The sequence below is a fragment of the Maniola jurtina genome, chromosome 8, assembly GCF_905333055.1.
Source record: "Maniola jurtina chromosome 8, ilManJurt1.1, whole genome shotgun sequence".
Lineage (NCBI taxonomy): Eukaryota > Metazoa > Arthropoda > Insecta > Lepidoptera > Nymphalidae > Maniola > Maniola jurtina.
In genome coordinates this window covers 5,862,487-5,889,753 of record NC_060036.1, presented here as the reverse complement: position 1 = coordinate 5,889,753, position 27,267 = coordinate 5,862,487, and the positions used below count along the sequence as shown (strand labels likewise).

Here is a 27,267-nt window from a genome sequence, read left to right as displayed (position 1 = left end):
TTAACCCCCGACCCAAAAAGAGGGGTGTTATAAGTTTGACGTGTGTATCTGTGTATCTGTGTGTCTGTGTATCTGCGTATCTGTGTATCTGTCTGTGGCATCGTAGCGCCTAAACGAATGAACCGATTTTAATTTACTTTTTTTTGTTTGAAAGGTGGCTTGATCGAGAGTGTTCTTAGCTATAATCCAAAAAAATTGGTTCAGCCGTTTAAAAGTTATCAGCTATTTTCTAGTTTTCTTGTAGAAAAGAAGGTTAGATAACCCTTAGGTTCATAATATTCAAGTGTCAATTGACAAATGTCAAGCTGTCAAGATGGACGTTGCCTAGATATACATAATTATTTATTTGAAAATGATTTGTCGGGGGTGTTGAAAATTTTTAATTTACACTTGTAAATGTTCAAATGGTGGAAAAAACCCAAGAAAGGAATTCCCACCTTAATAAGAAAAACAAAGAAAGAAAAAGATTTTTTTAAAACTAGTTCCCGTGTAGTAATGAGTGGCAATACTTTTTCTTTTTATTTTGTTTCAAGTCTAGATTTTTAGCTTTGAACATTACCAAGTCCATATGAAAAAGGATCCCGGATGTGTTCGAAACTAAACTAAAGCCGGATTCTTATATATTTATTATCAAGGTTAGTAGATACAAGTCTATCAGTACGCTTTTGTAAATGAGTGTAGGTGGTAACCTTAAGCTGGAAAATGTATTAAAAATTTACCACAAACAGCCTACCTTTGTAGGGTGTTTCTAAAAATCCTTTGTGGAGCGTTTCTAAAAATGAAAGCAACCACAGTCCGTACCTTTTTCTAATATCCATTATTCACAGATAGCTGATGTTTTATTTAGTATCTACCTCTACTTAAGATCGTGGTTGACCTTGCTACCCTGGTTTCATTTATAGGGAGAGAGCCAGCGCGTACCAGACCTTCATTATTTTATGAAAGCTTCTCTGCGTATTGTACCCAGCACAGGGAGGAACGATCAGGGCTGGCGTCAAATGTTACCTACATTTGACGCTAGGTAGGTACATTTCTTCCTCTCTGCATGGTTATAATACATCTATCACTTAAAATATATTATATTAGTTAAAATACGCAAAATTTAGTTAAATTACAGACCGCATAGGTACTACTTAGCAGAACTTGGATAGGTATATTAACGGTCCAGTGAAGATTTTCCAAAAGACAACCACGTGTGGAAAGTCACTCATTCCCACACCCTTTGTGCCGAGTAATGAAATCATAAATATTCCATGCCTAGGCAACAATAATAACGCGCGTCGTCCCGTTGCGTCGCCACCGTGTCAATCCAGAACATGTCACGTTTGATGCTGATATATGGATTTTAGTCTGTTTCTGATAAATTGATGATAAAATTGATTTGGATATGTTGGAAAACAAACAATGTTTATATTTTAATATAGTGGTTCGTTCGCGTAGGTTTCGGTTTTCGTAATGTACTATTGCATTGTTTTCCTTGATAAAAATAATTCTAAATACTTTTCCAGAAAGCAAATATTCTTTTGTCGAATTTCGTCAATTATTAATCACCTACTCATCAACATTCTAAAAATATTCGTGTAGTACTAATACCTATTAAGAGCCTTGATAGCTTAGTAGTTAAGACGTTCGCCTCTTATTCGGGAGGTTAGAGGTTCGATCACCTCTATTTTTTCGGAGTTATACGTGCGTTTCGGGAAATTAAATATCACTTGCTTTAACGGTGAAGGAAAACATCGTTAGGAAATCTCCATGCCTGAGTCTGCCAATCCGCACTTGGCCTGCGTGGTGGACTATAGCCTAAACCCTTCTTATACTGAAAGGAGACCCGTGCTCAACGGTGGGAGTGCGATAGGTTGATCAATACCTATCTAGTCACTACTTGTTACCTACTATCTGTGTATAAATAAACTTTTACAAAGTGCTTTCACGTGGGCTACGGTTATTTAGGTACATACTTGTCACTTTAAACTTTCAAATACGTTGTAGCAAGTATACGTCGATAAAAACTATATCCATAAGCAAAACGCGAGCGTCGACGGAAAGAAGCTTAAAACTTAAAAGCTTAGAAGTTGCTGAAATTACAACGATCATAAACACGAGTAAGAAACTAGGAAAAAGATTCACCTGTTTTCTTTTAAAATGGGTCACGCCGTAAAAATGAGTATTAAGCTTCGTAAAATTTCACAAGAATAGTATTCTTAAACTACATTAGTTTACCGCTTATGCAGTGTTGACATTCATTTATTCCGCCCTTTTTCATGAATTACACGTGAAAGAAAATAAACTATACAGAAGTACAAAATAGATAAGTAAGAAGAGTGCAAAGGCAGTCTTAATGCTCAAGTAATAATAATATCTTACGGATCACTTTGAGAGAAACAAGAGGGTTATACTCTAGGGGTGGACCATAAGTAGAACAGACTTCAGCTACCTGCAAATGATTCTAGGACAGCGGGAAGTACCCTATATGTTTTGATTCGTTTGTCTTAACTGATACGCCAGACAGACAGATAAACAACGAAGTGATCATATGAGGTTTCCTTTATTCTTTTTGAATTACAGAACCCTAAAAACGACTGTCAACCCATATATCCACATTTAACTCTCATGTTCATACTTCTGGAATAAAGGGGACTTTTTAATTTCACGCTTGATTCAAACCTTTCCTCGACAGTGAGCAGCATATATTTTCGCCGCAGCTTCGTGTCACTCAACGTGATATAATTCTGTAGCCCGAGCACTATTAGTGCGACAACCTTTCTCGAACGCTTTTGCAACGCTTTATCGATGCAAATCCCTCGAGAAAGTTGTCACGCTGATTGTACTAAGATTGCTGTTGTTTACGTTCGAACTCATGGATTATATTTTATTAACACACTTAAGAATAATTTTGTTTTTTAACGTGATTTACGTACAGTGATACTAACAACGTATTATCGAAATCATGGGTGAGATTGTTTGCTGAATCAAGTGTTAATTAAAAATTTATAACACCCCCGACAAGTGAAGGTTACAGTAACTAGAAAAGAGCTGATAATTTTTAAACGGCTCAACCGATTTTATTGGATTATAGCTAAGAACATTCTCAATCAAGCCACCTTTCAAACAAAAAAAAACTAACACAGACAGATACACAGATACACACGTCAAACTTATAACACCCCTCTTTTTGGGTCGGGGGTTAGAAAGAATTATTTCAGCTGATACCTATTTATCGTTACCCAAATGATTTTCTTTATATAAATACAAGATGTACCTCCAAAGCTATTTCCCACGAACTTTTCTATTATTATTTATTACTCTCGTGGTTATTAACAATTACAAACTATTTCGTGGTGTCCGCTAAAAGCTTTGGAAACAGAAATGGGCCCAGAAGTTATACTTAGGACCTATGACAGAACGTTTACCTAGTAGGTATGGGTACCTAGTAGGTACTCTCAGTGTCCTAGACGAATTGCACTTGGACTGCAAACTAACAGCAAAATTGCAGTTGGGATGCAATTTCAGTGTACTCAGTTGACACAACTGCATTGGAACTGCCGATCATCTGCGCAGTCCGTGTCCAGTCGGCGTGCAGTTTTAGTACGGGCATTCAGTGTGGACTACGCAGTCGGTCGGCAGTTGCGATGCAGTTGCGTTAACTGCAATAAAACTGCATCCCAAATGCAATTTTACAGTCGGCTTGCAGTCCGTCTGTAGGTATAGAAGATAGGTATAGAAATAGTCCCTTGTAGGAGTCCAGACAATCCATACTTCTACATTATACTTTATCCCGGAAAATATCATACTCCTACGAGAAAACCGAAAACTAAAAAACTCCACTCAGCTAAAGTCTACGGGGTTCAACTAGTTTTTTTAAATATTTAGTTGCTCTATTATTGTCTGTGAGATTTCGACCAATTTTAGGGTTCCGTACCTCAAAAGGAAAAACAGAACCCTGATAGGATCACTTTGTTTTCTGTCTGTCTGTCCATCTCTCCGTCTGTCCATCTGCCCGTCTGTCGTGTAACTAATTTAGCAATATGTGATTTTAATATCTTTATCACATTTAGCTCCGAACCCGTTCGGGACTACTTTTCGGTAGGAAGAGATTTCAAAACCAACTATGGAATCATTGATTATTCGAAAGCGAACTTCTATTAAGCAGGCAATTTTTAACTTGTATATTGACATGACAACGTCTTATAATTCGATAGAGCCGGCTGCACGCACGAAAAAACATGACTCATGCGGCGTTACCTCGCTCTGAGGCGTTCCATGTAAGGCTTGAAGTGCAAGCGAGAGCGCGGAACGAGCGACAAAGAAACACAATCGGCCTTTGTTGTCACGTTCAACTATCGTCAGTAAACCGACTTTACAGACAACCAATTTTTTTTACCACTCTCCGCTTGATCAATTTCATGTTCATTATAGTTTTGTGAGGCAATGTTAGTATGAACTGCGCATCCATCTAGTTGCCGACTTGAGTCAACGTTGCCTACCCGGGTGCACTCGTCTAGCATGCGCTCTTACAACTAGGCCACGTAATATGTTCTCTCGTGTCTCTGTTCAAATGATTCATCATTCTAACAAAAAGGTTAAACTTTTGTAAATCTTTTTTCCAGAGCTAAACGCTACATGAGATGAAAACGGTTGATTAACTGTAAGGGGAGTGAGGTCAGGCCGCGTCGAGTGGATTTTAACACTTTGTAGCACTTTAGCGAACAGCTATTTCTGTAGGCTCGTCAATTTATCTAATGTTTTGTTAGAAACTAAATTGAAATAAATATTGGGAAAAATTATATTTAAAACCATGGAGCAGAATTTTTTAGACACAATATATTTTTATCCATCTCTTTTATTATCGTTACATTACCATAAATCTTTTAAAACAGATAGCAATAAAGATATGAAAATTTATTTATTTGATGTTAGACAGCCTATGCCACTTACTTAGGTAAGTATAACATCTCAAGATTTTACCATCGGTTCAGAAAGTAGATTCTACTGAGCAGAGCCGGCAAGAACCTGAATCGTTGTTTTTTTTAAACTAAATTTTACAATATGCAAATAGATACGTAGGTATACAAAACTAACCAATCTAACTATTATACTACTTTGTGGGCTGGTGAATGAAGTTTTTATGCAATGACAAATCTGAGAACATTTACGGTATCATGTTACAAGTAAAAACATACCTATTACATACTCATGTCTTTCTGGACTTTGCGTAAATTATTATTGTTAAGCTCAGGATCAATTTATTTAACGACAAAAAAGCACAAGTTACAAGCAATTTTGCGATATATTGCTGTTCTGGCTGTTTCAATTTTTTTTCCAAATGATCAAATTTTCCAAATTGAGATATAATATTATTCAGATTCTTTAAACAATTATACCTAATTAATAAAATTACTAAGTGTTACATCTTAATCCTGAAAACAATAAATTCATTTACTAAGTCCAATATATAGGTAAGTACATCGAATAAACACCAAAAAACAAGATTCTTTGAAGTTAAAACAAGTCATGATTTACTCATATCAAATACTTACTTTCGAAATGCGAAACTCTCTCTGAAAATAATGTAAGCATACAAAATTTCTTTGCATCAAATTTCAGTTTATGGAAAACTTTGCTACTCTTACAAACTCTTCGACGTAAAAGCACAGTAAAAGTCACAATTAATGAAGCTTAAGGTGTTTTCTCACGCGCCACCAAATGAAGTATAACGACCTGAGCGTCAAATACGCCGTTTGTCGTATTCAAATTGTCGTGTTCGTAATCAAATTATGAAAAAGGAAGCACTGTATAATAACTTTTACTACAGAATCAACCCCTAATCGTGATAAAGTCAACTGTTCCACGCAAATTTTCAGTAAAAGAATTAATCAATATCACTCTAGAAAGTGTTTGGACCCAAAGGTTTGGTGTAGTCCCAAAGTAAATGTTGTTTATTTTGGGAAAAAATCTAAGTGACCCCCTTTTTAAATTAGAATTTCCCCTTTCCTAATGAGCTTGTATTTTTAACCGACTTCCAAAAGGAGGTTGTCAATTCCGTCCGGTCCGTCTTTTAGGGTTCCGTACCCGAAGGGACTAACAGGACCATATTAGGTACTAAGCGTCTGTCTGTCCATCCATCCGTCTGTCTGTCCGACTATTGTACGTCTGAGGTACGAAACTCTAAAAAGGTAGGGCCGCAAATCGTATCGTGGAAAACTGCCCTTATATTATGCTACATTTCTACAAGAAAAATATCTTAAGTATACGAGTATCGGCTTTGGAGTTTGGAAGTAATGGAGTGTATACTGTATGCTTTTATCGAAGATGCTCATAAACTTAAACTTAATGTTTTGACTTGCTTCAATGTTTTAATTACTTAGTAGTAAAACAATTCTTATTATTAACTTCATATGATTTTGAGGTTTCACTGCCTTGTCAGGATAGCTGGCTGCGGTTTATGAAGTACCCGGTTCTAGTCCCGGGTCGGCCATAGTTAAAGTTACTGAGGTTTTAAGCAAGAAATTCTCAGTAACTTTTTATTTTTTATACTTAATTCTGATACAAGTTAGCCATTGACCGCGATTTCCCCTGGTGGTTAGGGGCTGGTGGTAACTATAGCCGAAAGTTGGGAAGTTTGCGCTATTACACCCCAGTTCCTGAAAGTGAGGGAATAGAGAGGGCAACTGTATTAGCGCACAACATGCGCACTTATAACCCCTCCCGCGCAGTTGGTTGGAAAGTAGATTTTGAAGTAGGTATAATATACCTACTATAATAGTTTAAAACATCTGTAAACTTGACGATCGATGAAAATCTTTAGATGCAGTTTCTCTTTCTTTAAAATTGATGACTTTTCTCTATCGCCCATTGAATAGAATTGAAACTTTAATGATGAATCTATTATACCTACTTTTTGAAATGCCATTCCTACCGTGAAGAACCAGCAAGTAACTCAATAGTTGCTTTTTAATTTTTTAATTCATATTATGAGCTTCACTCTTAGCTGATATAGGTACACCCAAATAGCTATGTATGGAATCAAACTGGCACAGATGTACATTGTACATGAATGTTTCCATATGAATGTTTCGACTGTATTCCAACTCTTTAAATTCTTCACCGTTCCTACAACAGTAATTGAATCTGTTTTATTGCACGCACCACTTTTGTATATCACAGTCAATAGAATCTGGTTAATTTAAGGTTTACTGACTTGTTAATGCACACATGGCTTCAAATTATATAAGTAGCGAATCAGTTACTTACGCGTAAACACCACTCACAGATGTAAAATAGTGGGATGAGATAGGAATAAACATTTCGAACTAACTAGCAAGCGGTGTGATTGAACAAAAATAATGGTTTGAATTTGAATTGGAATGTGAATGTTCTGTCCCAAACTAAGATCTTTATTTTTTTTTTGCATCATTATCATCATCCAGCGGCTTTCTGCGACTCGTCTAATGTCGTCTATCGTCTCTGTTTGACTCCTACTCGTACGTCATGTTAAGTTAGGTTAAGTTAGGCGGAGCTCAACACAGAAGGAGGCAGTGGGAAGGTTGAGAGAGAAAGCCGCAATGAAGAACTGTCAGATGAAGAACTGTCATCCCATGCGTCGCAGGAGAACTGAACCTAGCTGCGCATGACCGTATAAAAGTACTTAGTTACTTGCAAAAGTTTATTTGAATAAAATAAATTTTTATTATATTCTATTCTGTGGAAGCCATGCGGTATTGAACCAATCGAATAAATAATTTAATTAATCATTAACCTAAGTCATTAACTAATTAAAATTGTTGAAATGTCACGCAACACGAAAAATGTAAGTTTTGGAAGTTTTTGTGGAGTGGAGTACGTATTGTTATTAGAAACCAGACGGCGATATAATAATGCCGTAGTTATTGCGAGATGAAACAAAATGATCTGCCATTTTTTGTAAATATTCTCGTTTATGTGCTGTTCTTAAATCAGTAGATTACCCAAAAAGCGAATAATCTCTGTGATTATCACAAGTACCTTAATACGCCCAACGTCAGACAAATGAGAGTAAAAGCCTTTTAATTATCCTTATCTGTTTTCCTATTGTTCCCTTGAAAATGTTCAGAGCTTTATAAATACCTTACATAATTATAAAAAGGTACAGATTTTTATCGCGTTGCTTATTTCATTGTGTTAAAATGCGGTATGTTAGTAAGATGAGACTACCTAATGATTTGATAAATAATAATTTAACAAGTGTAAATTAAAAATTTATAACACCCCCGACAAGTGAAGGTTACAATAAGTAGAAAAGACCGAAAAGACCTGATAACTTTTAAACGGCTGAACCGATTTTCTTGGACTATTCCGCGCCTACGATCCAAAGTATCTGAGTTTTCCAAAACATCATTTTCAAAAAAAAAATTATGTATTTAGGCAACGTCCATCTTGACAGCTTGACATTTGTCAATAGACATAATATTATGAACCTAACGGTTATCTAACCTTCTTTTCTACAAGAAAACTAGAAAAGAGCTGATAACTCTGAAACGGCTGAACCAATTTTTTTGGATTATAGCTAAGAACACTCTCGATCAAGTCACCTTTCAGACAAAAAAAACTAAATTAAAATCGGTTCATTCGTTTAGGCGCTACGATGCCACAGACAGATACACAGATACACAGATACACAGACACACAGATACACAGATACACACGTCAAACTTATAACACCCCTCTTTTTGGGTCGGGGGTTAAAAATATTCGTTTATAAGTACCTACTCGTTTATTGTGCAGGGCTGTCGTCTAACCGATTTTATTATCCTTTCTCGAAAATGTGTAGAAGAATCGGAATATGTATATTATATCCGATATTTATTTATCTGTTTCGTAACGCAGATAAAACCTAGAACCTGTGATTAACGTTACGCGAAATGACAACTATAATTTATCACCGCCAAAGTTTGACCATTCTTTCAGACACTTGGTTAATAAACTTTGACTTGAGTCAAAGTTGGTTAACCAAAGCAATCACTTAGGGTCTGGACCAATATAAATAGTAGCCAGAGCATATTCTTAAAGTCAGCCAAATGTTTGTTTTAATGCCTCTACATTATATACATTATATATAATAGTCTTAGCTATGAATAAAGATAATTTTAATCTTTTTTTCAAATCAATACTTTGTTGTTCGATGCTTTAAAATGAGAGCCCTAAATAACATAGGAGGAAAATGGTTACTAACTTGCTATTTTGGTTTAATTTTGCATGTAGGTTTTCTCCATAGCATGGATGTATGAAAGAATTTTTATATATAGTGAAGCTAGGCAGGTCAAATAGTAGTTGCTACAATAAATTCCTAAGAACCTTTCGATAAGAGGAATGGCATCAGGAAGCGGTCCATTAGTTGCAAACTTGTGAGGCCGTAAGAGGGTCATACGTTATTTTACCTTAAAGGTACTTTTGCGTTACAAAATGGGACGTACTAGGAACGTGAATTTTTTTGTCGAGGTGGTAATATTCGAATGTTGAATGTTCACATTATTTTGTTTATATTTATTGCGACATGTTTCTCGGTTTTACTTGCAATATTATTATGTGTTGAGCGATAGTTTAACCTTAAATTACTTACCGTGGCTATTTTTAACCCCCGACCCAAAAACAGGGGTATTATAAGTTTGACGTGTGTATCATCGTAGCTCCTAGACTAATGAACCGATTTTAATTTAGTTTTTTTTTTTTTGTTTGATAGGTGGCTCGATCGAGAGTGTTCTTAGCTATAATTCAAGAAAATCGGTTCAGCCGTTTGAAAGTTATCACCTCTTTTCTAGTTACTGTAACCTTCACTTGTCGGGGGTGTTATAAATTTTTATTTTACACTTGTTAAACGAGCATGTTCAATTTACTGACATAGTATCAGTTACTGGTGGTTCGAGAAACTTGAGATTGTGCATGTAGGTTTTTTCATTAGTCAAACCTCATTATAGAACTCCACGAAAAGCACCGGATCCACAACATGTGACAAATCGACAATGCGACATGCTACAACAGTCATTTTGTTTTTCTGAAACAAGACCGTGTAGAACTGGAATATTATGGTCCAACAGTCTGCCACATGATGCAAGGTGTTACCTTGCTACGACCATGTGCGATATTGTACCATGCGACCCTATAGAATGCCATAATGTCGCACTACGTTGATCCAGTGAAAATGCTTTTAAAAAGGATTTTGAAAAATTCCATCCGCGGGAAGTTGGAGTGATGGGTCAGCTAATGGGTAGGCTAACACATTACGGGCGCACATTGATAACTATCATATGAAAGTCACGAAAGTCTGGAAGTTTTTTATCGTTTTTCAATGACATCAATGAAATGCTGAAATTATTACATGGAATGGAACTTTTAACCTGCTATAAATCAGACGTTCAGCTGCTAATGAAATACGATTGCTTAGGAAATATTAGCCAATAGCGTTCAGCATTGGATTTTTCAGATTGTTCAGCAGCAATTTAAATTGCTTTATGAATGTATCATCAACATCATAATCAACCTGGATGGGCCTTGGCTCGGTCAAAAAATCTTTTTCATCGGGGCTAGTCAGATCCAGCTTTCTTCCTGCCTTCAAAACCCTCAAGTTCTTCTCCACTCCGTCAATCCACTGACCTCTAGGTCTTCCTCGGCCTCTACGGTCCTCAGTTATTTTGGGGCTCTTGTGTCGTCCATGCGTTGCACATGACTTGCCCCTCATATTCTTAACAGTTTAATGATTTCGACAACATGCGGTTTTCCTCCTTGTTCCTTTATGTTCCTTTATCAATCTTTACGGATTACTTATCGTTGCCTGCATCGTAATATTATAATCAAATTTAACGTTTTAAGTGGTTCTCTAAGTTTTCGTGATAAGACGAGTTAAAGAGAAGTTAACAAAAAAAAACACTTTGAAGAAGTTCAAATGAAAACGTGGAATTTCGCGAGAAAGTTTTGTCTGTTTTAGGTAGATACCTACCTACTAGGTACATAATATTGAAATCTCTTGGGAACTTTGTTCAGGTTGGTAAATACTATTAAAGAATTGTTATTTTAGGAAGATAAAATTATATATGTCTTGTGTAGGTGTTTTATGGTATTGTACAATATCAATAGTAACCGAAGTTCAATATTTAATCCGTAACTAGTAACTACATTTTGCATTAAGAATAAAGTAGCTAAAAAAATTGAACATACTTTGCTATACTCTTTCCACGGAAAGAAGTTAGTATAAGCCTCTCTCTGTTACGTAATCCCATACAGATGACAGAGATGAAAATCTCAGTGGGCGCTAACCATTTTGAGACACCGACCAATCACAAACAAAACTACGTTTTCGAATTGAATTTTGAATGTTTTTGAAAACAGTTTCGAATTGAAATACAAATGCTTTTAAAAACATGTTTGTGATTGGTTGGTGAGTTTTGTATGGGATTACGTAACAGAGAGAGCTCTATATTAATTTTTTTTCGTGGATAGAGTAGGTATAGTGATGGTTTTTGTTTAGTATAAAGAATATTTTGTGAAAAATCTTAAGTTTATAGACCCAGTGGTTTCAGCTGTTCATTGATAATAATAATACATGAGTAATTAAGATTAAACAGATATTTTAATGAAATTTCTGAAGCTTCGTATCGTATTGAGAAGCATCTGTCTAAAAACTTTCTACTAAAGGTAAATTTAATTTAAAGTATGGTTTAGAACCTTTTCATCTCGGTAGGAACCAACAGAATTGATCCTTTGTCAGAGTGAATCAATGGGTCGCCCCAGAAATCCCAATTATTTACATCGGCACGAAGAGACATCGAACAACCCTTTTCAAACCAAAACATAAATATCTTTTCTCACAATTAAATCCAAAGCGAAACTCAACGGACCCAACGAACCCACAAGCGTCTTAAATAATTGAATATTTTTTTCTCTCACAGTTCCTTACTACACGTACTGATTAAAAAAAATATATACCTAAATTATGTTATTGCTCATTAATAAACTATGTCTACACTATAATATTATGTATTTTAAAATCAAAACCCATTCACACATTTTTAAAATACTTACATATTAATTTGTCAGACTGTTCGTTCCACCTAATCTTCGACATGACTGTACTAATTTTGATGGGACTTTACAGGCAGTTAGGAGACTATTAAATAAAATAAATACTTAAGTAAATGTTTTTTTATTTCAATCAACTCCTTAATTAAAAATCAAATTAGTGTTAGTACATGTAACTTGAACCTATTTGTTACGTCGAAACGTATTGACGTGATTTTTTGCATGGCTATATAGTCACAAACCTGTAGAGTGACATAGACTACTTTTTATACTGGAAAATCAATGAGTTGCCACGGATTTTAAGAACCTAAATCCACTACGACGAAGTCGACTAGTATAGCCCTCTATCTCAAACAATTGATATTTGTAAACGACTTTTTTTATACAGCCTAGCATATTCGTATACCTACTACGGTCGAGGATGGATGGTCGAGGTACTTGTTGGTCGCAAACTTCTTTCAAAAGCTCACACATACATATTGCAACTACTTCATTCCACTTTATATTACATTCTTGGCGTGGAGCTTTGAATGAAGTGAAGAGTGATGTGTAGCGTTGAGCTATTTATACGCTGATAGCTTGGGGAATACGCGGAACATCTGAAACAAGCGAAAGCGAACTGAATGGAAGCTGTGAAAATACATTCCAAGGATTTTCGATTTCATCGTTTCAAACCCTGGCCTGCGCCTGAGACTGGTGTTACTTCAAAGCTTGTGACTGTGCGTAAAATTGTACTCGTGAGTCTGTCATTAAATCAAGTCATTTTTGATATCTCTATACAATGTTGAGTACCTAACATACTAGATGTAGTATATAATATATCCTAATATGGGGTATACCTTACCGTATGTAATATTTGTTTGTGTGACAATAAAGAATTTGTCTATCCGTCTATCTGTACCTAGGGATTGGCATAAGTACCTATGTGTAATTAGATTTTCCATTAATAGATTTCAGAATATTTTATCTTGAACAAATAGACATTATTAGCTAGGTAGGTAACAAGGTACATAATATGAAATTCATTTATTAGCTATTATATAGGTACCGGCCTATAATAAGTTGTCTTTTATATAGCATTAATAAACTTAGTTACCTACTAATAAAAAAAGAGAAAAGATTTATTTGTTTATAATCGATGAACTTTAAAACTATTAAACCGATATTAATAATTCTTTCCATCACTTGAAAGCTTCTTTATCCAGAACTCATTAAACGAAGCAACGGCGAAGGAACAGACAGCGGGTCACCTGATGTTAAGTGATTACCGCCAGCCATGGACATTTGCAACTCCAGAGGAACCGCCACTGCGTTGCCGGCCTTTCAGGAATTTGTTGATCCGCCTTTTGAATAGCCCCATGTTGCAATCTAATAGGAACATTGATGGAGGGAGTTAGTTCCAGAGTTTGCATGTGCTTAGAAAAAAAGTTTGCCACAAAGGGCGGTCGAAGTGTAGCCAGGTACCCAGTGAGAATGAAATTGCTTTACGATGGCTTGCGGTGTGGTTGTAGAAAAAGGAAGATAGAATAAAGTCAAACAACTCCTCAGAACACTCCGCATTATAAAGCTGATAGAACACGATAAGAGAGCTTATGTCTCTGTGGTGCTACACGCTTTCTAACGGGCGGGTTGCTTGGGATTGTCCACAAGTCAGTCAGTCCACTTTTGAATCCTAACAAATGGAAGGAGCTGGTACTACCGTACTCCACCTCAAAGGTGAGAGAATCTCCATATTATGTGGCTGGATTCCCGCTTTATAAAGAAGGAGTCTGTGCTCGAGCGCAAAGCACCGCTTTACTCTGTTGAGCACCGCGAGCTTTTTGGAAGCTAAAGTAACTTTACCTCCCAAGTGATCCCAAAATTGGACTTCGGTCTGAAATGTCAATACCAAGAATCCAAATACTATTGGTAGGGGCAAGGGGAGTGGAGAGGAATTATTGTGGAGCTTAATTTTACAATGGGGACCTTTTAAAAGGCTCAGCGTGTGTTTCACGTGAATGAGGTAATTTCATCATTCGGGAAGGGGTGGCAACGTGTCAGCTCACGACGAATTGATTTAACGATGATTTTAAAGGGATTAATCGCTTTGGATTGAAACACGTACACCAGGCACTGAATTTTGTTGAACAATAGGATATAACTGGGGTTATTGATCCGTATTAGTGTCTAGGCCAATAGACTGTATATGATCGAAGCTGACATCTACAGGATTGGTCTACCATTGGTATCCTGGTACTATCAGGTATGAGGGATGATTCGCTAACTCAGTGTTCAACACTGAATGATAACCACCAAGCTCATATTTTGACATTGGTTGAAGACATTGCTGCTTCACTGAGTGATATTAAAACATTTTTTCGTAAAAACCTTCAATGGATTAGAAATACGGTTCACCCCGATAGTATATATGCCCAAAATTCTAAATAAGGGAAGTAGCGTAATAGAAATAGTATCTGTTTTAAGAGAAGTGTATTCGTAGAGCGCTAATAGCGCAGGAGGATTTTTTCTTAATACTCTTCTGTGTAAGAGTAACGGGTTTGTAACTGTGCTTAGTCTTAGCTTCTTCTTATAGTTTATTTTTAAAATGACTGTGACAGATAGCAGATGGACAGATGGACTGAACGAAACTAGACAGTTTCCTTGTCTTATTATGGAACTCTTAAATCCGTGTGTACTTAGAAACCTTGCACGAAACTCAGAAAATAATATAAATGCAAATTAGTTTCATTACCCCTAAAATTAGCGAGTTACCCCGACCACGACAAATATTTTAGGTGTTTGTGTGACAAAGTACCTACGAGTATCTCCAGTAGGCTGCTTTACCAAACGGTCGTTAGCCCGGACTGAAAACTTTCACCCTCATCTGTTGTTCATTATTTTGTTATGAAACAATTTCCAAAAATTCAAAGAAAATAGTATCTAAGTACATATACATTACCTACTATTTTATTGCTAAATCCCAAAACGTGTCTGTTTGGTTGTTGGTTAGGTATTACGTCTCAACCACTTTCAGTTTTCTAACGTTTGCCGCAAAGATTACCTAACTTTACTTTAAAAAGAACATAAAATAGGTTCCTACTTTTAATACCAGGACAACAAAATATTGTAAAAGTCTACTTGAATAAAAATCTATTCTATTCTATGCTATTTAAATAGCTAAATCCACTCAGTCAAGGGTAAATTATGATATGAAATTAGGTTAGGTATAGTTTTTGGCCAGTTCCTGTAAAAAGTTTGGATCAAACCTTCAGCTACAGGTTTAAAATAATATTTTCACAGCGAAAAGTTTATACGTGCTTCCGTTTTTCACCCTTTTAATACAAAGGTTTTATAATTATGCTTTTCTTTTGTTCATTCCGGACTTTCGTTGTACCTTTTTTTCAACGTTAACATTATATACAAAAATCTGAATATTTGACAATATGCTGCTATGGAAATGTTCGTCTTTAAAAATATCTATTAATGAATTCAATTTTAATTCTGAGTACCACGATTTGTTACAGTAATTTAAATGACATTTTTAGGGTTCCGTACCTCAAAAGGAAAAACGGAATCCTTATAGGATCACTTTGTTGTCTGTCTGTCTGTCTCTCTGTCAAGAAAACTATAGGGTACTTCCCGTTAACCTAGAAGCATGAAATTTGGCTGGTAGGTCGGTCTTATAGCACAAGTAGAGGAATAAATATGAAAACCGCGAATTTGTGGTTACATCATTAAAAAAAAAAAATTAAAATATGTTTCAATTTTCAAAGTAAGATAACTATACCAAGTGGGGTATCATATGAAAGGGCTTTACTTGTATATTCTAAAACAGATTTTTATTAATTTTTATGTATAATTGTTTTTGATTTATCGTACAAAATGTTAGAAGAAACACCCGAGTGCGGAACCCTCAGTGCGCCAGTCTGACTCGCACTTGGCCGGTTTTTGTTTTGTAATAATTTTTGTATTTAAATATTAATAGTATTTATGAATACTGTGATTGAACCAGAAAATTTACTAAATAAATTTTAAATTAAACTACTTTAGTCTGTACCTTAATTACATCAATCTTTTTATACTTTGTCATTAAATTAAAAGAAATATGCTGAACTTTAAATTCATTACAACAAAGCAAAAAATAATTATAGAATAATCGAATAAAGAAAATTAGTTAAATTTTTCAAGTTTATTTATGGAGTTCAACGTAAGTTTCTCATTTAACTAACAAGATTTAGATATGACTGTGTTAATAATATTTTAAAACAAGCAATCAATTTATAATAGATTGGAAATCAGCCAAAGTATACAATAAATATAAGAATCAAAATAGACTCAGATAAAACAGTTATAATCCATTTATCAAAGAGGTAATAAAACCGTTAATCATGTTATAATGAAACTCCGAAGCTTACATGGATTTTACGTTCAATTGAATAATATAGTGTATATAAATAAATGATAATATTATATTAAATGATAATATTATAGAAAGTAGGAAGTGGGTAGTAGGTAGCTATAGTTCGCGACAGGTTCAGATGGCAATTTTTTTGTGAGACGCCATCACACACCGGGTAATCGATATATATAATTTTTTGGGTACGCAACAAAAGTGATTTTATTTTCGCACTTGAAGAACAGGCAACTGAAGTCATATATTTTTCAATACCCAAAACTACAAGCAACGACGAAATCGATGAACACGGTCGCTACGGACTCGTCCTGTCAGTCAGTTATCTTTTCCTTTTATATATTTAGATAAAGGAGGTATTTTATAGACATGTAAGTTATCCCTAGAAAAGAGTTAAGTGAGTCGTAATATTTTCGCATTCGAAGCACAAACATAATCTACTGCTTTGTAATATTTACCATATTTACAATACTCACCCACTTTGCATCAAATTAATAACATCCTTCGATATATTATGTATGTAAGATAATAATTATCATGAAACCTGTAAATAGGTATACTCGTAAAGCGTTTTAAATGAGAATCCTGTGTAAATAGACGATAAAGGACTTTGCCGGTTTTGCATTACTGATAATATTACCTTACCTAAACCTTTAATTACCTACATAATTCTATTATATATCTGATATTTATATACATATAGTTTAGCTGCGTCGTGGCCTAATGCGGATTTGATATTATGACTCGTGGTCTAGTGCATGTGCGACTGCGGATGACGAGGTCTGGGTTCGATTTCCGGGTGGGTCTAAAAATAAATTTAAGGTTTTTCTGTCAAGAAATACGTAATCAATACTAACCCAGAATTGGGAAAATGGTCGGAGAGCACCCAAAGTTGTCGACTTTCACTTGGTATAACTTTCATTTTAAAACTAAGTAGGCACTTCATAAAATTCGAAGGATTGAGTTTGATTAAAATTAAAATCTGCAGCTTTTTAGTTTATTTAGTTTTTAATTTGCCATAGTTATCTTTTAGGCCTTGTTGTTAGAGTTTATAGACTTAACAAATGTCTAATAATACTAATAATCCGTAGGAAAATACGTGTTCGAGTGATTCTAACAAATATATCTAACCACTGTAGTCCTTTCTATAGCAGTGTGGCACCAGCAAAATTCCAATGTCTAGTTCTAACACTAACCAAAACTAACTAAACAAATGGTATTTTAACTAATTTCTGAGAACTACACAGGTACCTTAAAGGTATCGACAATCTGTCCTCTAGAACCGAATTTATAATAATAACATTGCGATCAATTCATTCCAACAATAATATTGAAGGGTTGAAGGGCTGGATTTGTGGTACCGATGCTATAGCTGTACCTATATTTTAGCAAAATAATGGAAGAGTGTTAAACAATCGAATCTGCAAATAGCGCATTATATCACAAGCTCACCAACGTCACATATAAATCAATCTCAGCTGGCCTAGTTGGTACCGAAGTTTGCCAGCAACAATGTGATGATCACAATCACTCGGAACTGTTGTATCTAAAACTCTCTTATTATTAACTAAAATGTACAGTTGCAGCAAAAATACCATCAATCAGCCAATTACAACGATTGCGATTCGATAATGTGATAATCACAGCTTTCGGGCTAGGTCCCCTGTTAAAAACACATGAATACCCGTAAACACCCTGGTTAAGCTGCCTGTTTGTTCGCAGTACGGCAAGAGAACGAGCGGTTGATGCACGACGTCCTTCAGGCGGGAATCGCCAATCGCACCCAGTTGTCGGGGGGATTGCGCTGACGCCGCGCTACTCGCCGCGACCACGACTCGACAACATACGGCCCGCCGCCGCGCCGCCCGAGCCGCCCGAGCTGGCTCCTAGCGTGGACGCTCCACTCGCGAGGGACCAGCAGGATGTGCCCGCCGCGGAAGACGCGGATAGCGCACCGACGCCGGTGAGCCCCACCCGGGCAGGCCCTGCGTGATCTGACTCGATCTCAGTAAACCCGTGTGACGCGACAGTGCCAACCCTCTAACTCCGCTAGGTGACACGAGGAAACGCGAGAGTATAGTCGGCGCCTTCACCTCGTCTCTCTTCACCCTAGGTGCCGGTTTCTACCCGTCGCTCAACAAATAGCAGAGGCAAGTGAATAAATGAATCTATGTGAACGACTCGATGGTGTGGCCTCCGCTTGCTACGACCCGCGTGAGTGCTCCCGGAAGGCACGCTCGCGACAGTGTGAATCCGGGTTAAGGTCCCGCAAGAAATCCTCGTGTCAACCACAGAAAGCCCCAGCGACATGCCTTTGAATTCCTCCGTCGTTTCGCTCAATTTATCTGGCCCGCATCTAACGAAAAAATTGGTCAGTCAACGCACAAACTTTGAGGAACGCAAGGTTACGATCGTGAATTGGGTGGTTAAAGTGTGTAGCTAGTATTTGTAAAAATATTGTGTTTATATGTGAATGATGATAAATACGAAAATGTTGTTTGTTATAATACATGTATATCGATATTACGTATAAGGAGAGAGACAGTTAATTCTCCTGCGTAAAATAAGATAGGTAGTTTAATTTAATAATAATCGGTATGTGGTTATAAATACCTTGTGTAAATGGACAAAACGAAAATGAATGTTAGGTTAAAGATACTAACTGTGTTTACATCTGTGAAGGGTTATAATATTTATAGGCACCGTTTTCCTTCACACAACTACTTAATGTTAATTCAAAGCACGAGTGTTACAGAAGAGTATGGGTATCGACAGGAAACCTTCTCTTGATGTTATTATAATCCCTATCATTTAACTTGTGTTTAATTGGACAGGACACTTCGAAGTCTCATTTACGGCTGAATACTGGAACATCTCTTTATTTCATAAAAAAAGTGTCTGTTTTTGATAATATTCGTTAGAGACATACAGGTCCTTGTCGATATTTATACGTAAATACATATAAATATAAATCTCACGGGATCAAATACCTATCTTACTTAGCTAAAATACTCTAATCAACACTAGTCAATTTTTAAAAAAATGCGTTCATTCGTCAATTTTGGTACACTGATAGCAGTTATTTTTATTGTTTAGGGGAGAGTGTGCATGAAAGAGCCAGGCTTTGAAAGAGCCGATGTGATTTTCCATTACTTATCGATATTCTACCAAAGTTTAATTTTACTCCTTAAATGGCAACACTGGATAGCTGTTACCCACAAACATTTGACAGTTCTACGACAGCAAATGGCCTCACAGGACTGTTACGAAAATTCGGAAGCCAAAAAGTAAGTTTCTTTGTGTTTCTTTCACCTTTTTTTTCAAAAAGGATATTGCATAAGTTGACAAAACTGATATACAATATTGGCGTCTATATATTTGCCCTTGTTTTGCATAAATAATATCAGATCAGCGTTCTGGTATAGTGCCTTTTTTTTGAAGTTATATTTTTAAAAGCGTCGTGTTTTGAAAGAGCCAGTTATTTATGCTTTGAAAGAGCCGCCTCTTTCATGACACGAAAACTGGCTCATTCAATACATCGTTTAGTTTTAATTAACCCCCGACGAAAAAAGAGGGGTGTTATAAGTTTGACGTGTGTGTCTGTGTGTCTGTCTCTGTGTGTGTGTTTGTGTGTGTGTGTGTCTATGGCCACGTAGATCCTAAACCAATGGCCTAATTCTGATGGTTCTTTTTTTTGTTTGATAACTGATGTGATAGAGATTGTTCTTAGCTATAATTTATTTATTTATTTATTTAATCTTTATTGCACAAAATACAAAAAAAAAACAAAAGGCGGACTTAATGCCTAATGGCATTCTCTACCAGTCATATTTATAGAGGTCGGGGGTGTCCAAAATTTTTAATCTTAGTTATTTCATTATTATATGATATATGTTTCAGAATAAAAAGATATGTCTTCGCAAGCGTCAACAGCTAAAAAACGGGTAAGGCCCTCAACTGCTGCAATAGAAGAGGTTGTAAAAGAAGTGCTTGCTGGAAATCAGTCCATAAATAGAACAGCGTTAGCGTTATCGTGTGGCCTCAAAGGGGTGATTAATTTCTTCTGCCAAAAATGTTTTTAATTTTAAATTGTTTTTATATTGTTTTTATTTTTTAAGTTATAGAGTAAGAATACGGAAAAGGGCTCTATTTTATGTTTTTAGACAAATTTTTATTAATTATTTAATTTTTGACTAAGACAAAGTTCAAAAGTTTTAATTGTTGATTAAGACAATGTTTAATTATTACTGAGTCTGTTTAAAAATTGTGATTTTCATAGAAATACTAAAGTAAGCTTAGTATTAATCTGATTTTAAATACTTAACATAATTTTAATTGATAAAAACCGTTTCGTACCTCAAAAGTAGGTATCGGCTCTTTCATAACACATGGTGGCTCTTTCATTGACCTGCTGCTATGAAAGAGCCGATTTCCTTTTTTTTTTAAACTATTTATATAAGAGATTATCAGCGTTGTTATCCTCTTTATTTTTATTTTATAACATTGCCAATTAAAGTGATTATAAGAAAACCTAGTTTCATTTGAAAATAATATAGTAAAAGTGTGTTTTTTTTACACTATTCAAAACTGGCTCTTTCATCCACACTCTCCCCTACTGTAAGGAATGAAAAGGAGTAGAAATAATAAATATATACATATATGTAATATAAGGTACACCTACTTACTTATGGCCCCTATGGTATAATAGAAATACAAAAAATAATAAGGAACCTACGCTTTGTGAATGTACAATAATAAAATGTAAACAAATTAAATAACATTTACAAAAGTGAGCATTATAAAAAAAAGAAGTCTTCTGTCCAAAGTATCCTAAATATTTTCACTGTTCAATGGACAAATAGAATTGGCCTTGTAATTTACGAGCACATCCATCACAGTAAAAATATCTGATAAAGGATTAAAAACAACGGACACGATAAAATATATTTCAATGAGTTCGGTTTTAACGAAAACAAATATACAAAATCCTTCTTTGTCAATAAGCTTGGCTACGATATCACTTGATTGTTCTATAAATTATTTATTTACCCGGGAACGAAAAGTATTATATTACCAAAACATGTATCTAGTCTATATTTGTAATTTGACCGAAATATAACCCTCCTTTTGGGCTTCGCCGCAGTCGGGTGATAATAAACTGATGTCTGTTTTTTAAAACCTACGCGACTTGCTACATGCGCCGTGTCGCGTAGCATTGTAAATGTATTTCTTACCTTAACCTATTAAGAGAGACCCCTCGGTCTCTCCGTCACTCACTTCATACAAACGTAGTTCCAATTTCATTTGAATATTAAGCAACCAAAGTCCATGAAATTTTGCAGACATATTCTAGAAACTAATATCTATGTCTGTGGTTTTCCAGATTTCTGTTAATACATTCGGTCTCAAAGTTACGCGGTCTTAAAAATTCACATACAAATCTTTGAGCCCCTGTAATTTTAAAACTACATATTTTTAGAAAAATCTAAAACACCACAGACACAGATATTAGTTTCTAAATTATGTCTGCAAAATTTCATGTACTTTGGTTGTTTAATATTCAAATGAAATTGGAACTACGATTGTATGGAGCCAGTGACGGAGAGAGCCCTGTTATCCATACCAATATTACAAATGCGAAAGTGTCACTTTCATGGCTCAACCGCTGAAGCGAATTTTGACGAGGCACAAGATAGCTTGCATCCTGGAAACACATAAGATTTTATCCTGGAAAATCAAAGAGTTCCAAGAGATTAAAAATCCTAAATCCACGCGGACGAAGTTGCGGCCCTCACAACTTTATGGGTTCAGGTTATTGATAGTAATAATTATAATTTATTGGTATCTATTACCACAGCTATTACCTATGAAGGTTTTTTGTAGGTAGGTACAACAAACTAAATTCTCTGAACAAAAAATCTGCGGGTACACCTAGAAACTACCTGGATCTTGAACTTATTTACTGAATTTTTACGTATCTATTTATCTTTTTTAGATATACAAAATATAAGGGTACCTATACATTTTTAAAACTTATTTTTTATAACATAAACTAAATCTAGTCATTGGTTTATTTATACGTGTAACAAATATTAATTATTACGTATTTTTACGATACAAGGGAGTAATTGTTAAAAATCAGTCATTATGCCTACACTTCCATCACTTTCACATTTTTAGGATAAATGAAATTTTATGTTTTCATAATTATTTTAAATATTTTACATAAATTGATTTACTTACATAAATAATTATATATTCACATATAATGTGAATTGTGAACCTAATGGAGGCACATGGTAAGCACATTGCAAAAAAGGTGTCTTCGTTAAAAAAACGATTTAAAACTATTAATTAATTATTATTTTAATCAATAATAATATGAACTATAACATTTAAGTCAGTCTGTCAAGTCTAGTCAATGAGCTTCTAACCTGTGCTTTTATCTGTTAAGAATAAGAGCTTTTGTATTGTAGGTACCTATTGTAGAAACTATCAATATTGTTACACAGAACGATAAGAATTGAATACCTATTCTTGTCCATTGTAAAGCGCAAAATCAATGTAGCCACACTTGAATGGCTGTGTCGTTTTCAACAACCGACTTGAATGCATGAGAGCTGCTGAATAAAATATTCATAACTGTGAATCATAAGTACGACTATGAGAGAAAGTTTCATTGTAGGTACATTCAGGCTTCAACATTTAGTTATATATTTTGTAAATCAAGTCACGGGCTTATTATAGAGAAACTAATTAGCGGTTATTCATCGATGACATTACTCGTTTGGCAAAGATTTTACAATAAAAGATTTTTTTATTATATTAAATTTTCTGATTCCAATATAAAAACAAATTATACTTGCCTACAATCAATCCGGCAACGGGTCGGCATTTTTAGGGTTCCGTACCGCAAAAGGAAAAACGGAACCCTTATAAGATCACTTTGTTGTCTGTCTGTCTGTCTGTCTGTCTGTCCGTCCGTCCGTTCGTCCGTCGTGTCTGTCAAGAAACCTATAGGGTACTTCTTGTTGACCTAGAATCATGAAATTTGGTAGGTAGGTAGGTCGTATAGCACAAGTACAGGAGTAAATCTGATAACCGCGAATTTGTGGTTACATCATTTAAAAAAAATTAAAATGTGTTTAAATCTTCAAAGTAAGATAACTATACCAAGTGGGGTATCATAATATGAAAAGACTTTACATGCACATTCTAAAACAGATATTTATTTATTTTTATGTAAAATAGTTTTTGATTTATTGTGCAAAATGTTGGAAAAAATACCCGAGTACGGAACCCTCAGTGCGCGAGTCTGACTCGCACTTGGCCGGTTTTTTTGAAGCACGCTTGAAGATGTCAAAAAGTGTGTAAGCCGGGCAAATACAGTCTATATAGCTTGTGTGGCTACGCGTAAGATTGTGTCACGCACACAAGCTTTTGAATTTGTTTTCGCTTTTCAAAATACAATTGCATTTTTTTTAATCTGGAGTTTTATAATATCTTTGCCAATAATACTAAATTTCCTTTATAGTCACTCAAAGGTAGCAAAAAGTTAAATTACCTAAAAGCCTTTCATCCAAAACAATTTTTATTATAAATTGCACGAATTTGTTTAGGAATTCTTAAGTTTTATTCAACAAAAATGTTCGAATATTTTAGAAGTATATACTTTTGTATCTATACTAATAAATAAAATTGGAGTGTCTGTCTGTAATTTCGAAATAACTACCGCATATTAAGGTCATATGGTTATTTGAACGATACTATAACCGAATCACACGTTTTTAAAATTTTTGTCTGTCTGTCTGTCTGTCTGTCTGTCTGTCTGTCTGTCTGTTTGAAAAGGCTAATCTTGGGAACGGCTGACCCGATTTTGACGGGATTTTCACAGACAAGTAGAGAATTGACCAGGGAGTAACATAGGCAACTTTTTTAACCGACTTTCAAAAAGGGAGTTGTGTTTTTCTACCTATGTACACCGAAATCTCCGAGATTTGTGAACCGATTTGCGTCATTTCTTTTTTAATCGATAGAGGAACATTGCGACATTGTTTCATAAAAAATTTGGAGTCCAACTCCTCAATCCTGATGCTGCAGGGGATCTGACCAATCCACGCGGGCGAAGCTGCGGGCATCAGCTAGTATTTTAATATGGGTGCCATTGCTAACACACTGACTAGCGAACGTTTTATTTTTAAGTTCGCTCTACACTCTACATATCGCTATACTCTCAAGTCGTGTTAATATTAAGAACTCGTAAGTATTAGTATACCTAATATAAAAGATTTTATGGATGCTCACTGTGCATTGCTGGTAATAAAATGATAAAAAATTCGATGAAATAGTTGGAAACACAACGCCATTGATTCTATAAATAATATCAAATAAGTAATTGAATTGATACGTTAATTGTTTTATGAAGTCATCAATGAAAGATGAGTCACATACATGAATATTATAATTTATTTTTTATTTCTCAAGGAGACACATTAATTAGTCATTTAAAGTCAAAAATATACTAAGGTTTTATTTTTATATAAAAAGCGATAGATATTATATACAATTTTCGATATCATTATGGATACTTACTGTCCATAAACATTTTTGTGTCTAAATTATTTAAAAAAAAAAATATTATGGTTAAATAATTATTGTGATTATGATAATCGATTAATTTTGCTGCTGTTCTCAACAGAGTTATAAAATCTTTAAATTAATGTGTAGGTCTTACCTATACGCTCTAAGGGTATATTATACGTATATTATATAAACCGTATAAAGTAAGCGGTTCCTAATAACATGGACATTAGAAAACAAAAACTGTATTTATAAGCTAATCTGTACGATTGATGTCTTAATTTCATGTATAGATAGGTTCAAAAAAATGAATGTAGCTTACGATTTGTATGTTTGTTTGATATCCTTAGAGAAATGTCATCCGTCTAATATACACTGTCTGTAGAAACATAAAATAAAAAAATTGGTGTGCATACTATACGAATTAAATGTTTGATGTCGTTCGGCTATGTAGTTTCGTGTTTATATAAATATTATAGGTAGATTTAAAAATATTTGTCATGACTTTTGACTATAATTTGCAGTAGGCAGAATGAAGGATTCGCCAAAAGGTATGTCTAGGCACTAACTTGAGCAGGGCTGTTTTAACTCTTAAATATCTGAACAAATTAAATCAAGCGAAAATATTTTTTTCAATTTTAACTTTCAAAAATCTTTACTTAGCTTTAGGTTGGTATTTTATTGGAAAACAGAGCTTTTACAAATCGTATTTCGTAGCAGTGTCGTAGCATCGCGTAGCATCAGATAGACTTGCGCTGCCATAGTATAGTGGTATCGTATCATCAAACGATGTAAGTAGTTGGTAACGTAAATACATTACTATTGTAGTGTGAGATTGAATATAGGTTTCTAAGTTGCTAATAGCACAGTAGCTTATACTATGCTCCTATGATTTTATATAATTTATACTGTTTAAAATACACGTTTTTGTTAACTTCAGTGTTACAAAAGTAGACACGAAACTTCAAGCTGAGCATAGGAATATCTGGTTTCGAATACTATAAAAGTAAATGTACGTATTATAATAGTCTTAACGCGATTTGCATCCCCTCCCGTCTTCAAGTGATACGTTAAGCTACGTGTTCAAGAGTTATCTGTAATCCCAGAGATTCTCGCCTTGCGAGTGAACTGTCACTACTATTTCAGGCTATACTTAACTAGAAGTATTTCACCGTAAGCAGGACCTATAATATATGTATACTTAGTGTTAGACAAACGAAACAAAGAATTTTATAGTTGTTTGTTGTAAATGTCGGTTTTAATTAATCTATTTTACAGAAAAAAATGTTTAATAAAATACTTTATAAAATATGTAATTGTTTTATTTGCGTAATAGCGAAGTCAGAGGTATAATTTTGAGAGCGATATGCGCTCAAAGCGAAACTTGGGTGGAGAAAAGCTGGGGATTTGAAAAGGTGGGCCACTCGCATTCCTCCCGAGGCGTCATCTGAACTATGCGGCCGGATGCTTCGATACGCTCATGTTTGCCCTGGTTAGGCACACGATACATGTTACAAATTTTCGCATGACTTCAATGCTCTTGTCGATATTTAACAAAAATAGAGCTAGCTGGATTACAGTTTTTAGGGTTCCGTACCTCAAAAGGAAAAAGGGAACCTTTCTTCACTCTGTTGTCTGCCTGTCTGTCTGTCCGTTTGTCCGTTTGTCGTGTCTATCAAGAGTATAGGGATACTTGCCATTGACCTAGAATCATAAAATTTGGCAGGTAGCTAGGTTTTATAGCACCAGTAAAGGAAATAATCCGTGTACATGAACATTCTAAAACAGTTTTTTTGTGCATTGTAGTTTTTGATTTATCGTGCAAAATGTGGAAAAAATTACCCCAATACGGAACCCTCGGTGCGCGAGTCTGACACGCACTTGGCCGGTTTTTTTAATCAATACCGAGCAGACGAGGGTGGTGGTTGTACAATGACCAATCAATGTACAACCACCCATAATAAATTAACATTTGCAGCACTAGTTGAATTTGTCATCACCACTCATACATCAAAACTTACAAGTGCTTTTGAATCGTCAAAATAATCCACCAATTAATTATAATACCATCAATTATTCAAACCTATCATGCAATAAAATAAATAATAAAACACTGCTGGCTTTGTAATTTTTTTTTAATGCTATTTGCTCCTAAAAATCAACACTTTTAACAAAATAGATTTCCGGCTTTTCAGAAACTTGTTGATCTTCACTGAATTTGGTCAGCTTGCGGCCTCCTTGCTAAAGTT

General features: G+C 35.0%; 1 protein-coding gene across 5 annotated transcripts in view; it reads left to right on the top strand.

The window, feature by feature from the left end:
* LOC123867783 (protein IQ-DOMAIN 14) overlaps positions 1 to 26,634 on the top strand; it is a 91,151-nt gene extending 64,517 nt beyond the window's left edge. For 3 of the 5 annotated variants that reach the window (XM_045910048.1, XM_045910047.1, XM_045910046.1), the window contains exon 7: positions 18,161 to 18,395. In XM_045910048.1, the coding sequence (XP_045766004.1) occupies positions 18,161 to 18,246 (86 nt within the window). In that variant the 3' untranslated portion in view covers positions 18,247 to 18,395. Of the gene's footprint in view, positions 1 to 18,160; positions 19,528 to 23,856; positions 23,862 to 26,623 lie in introns of those variants that run through there. The other 2 variants (XR_006796499.1, XM_045910045.1) reach the window with 2 other exon arrangements.
* The last annotated feature ends 633 nt before the right edge of the window (positions 26,635 to 27,267 follow it).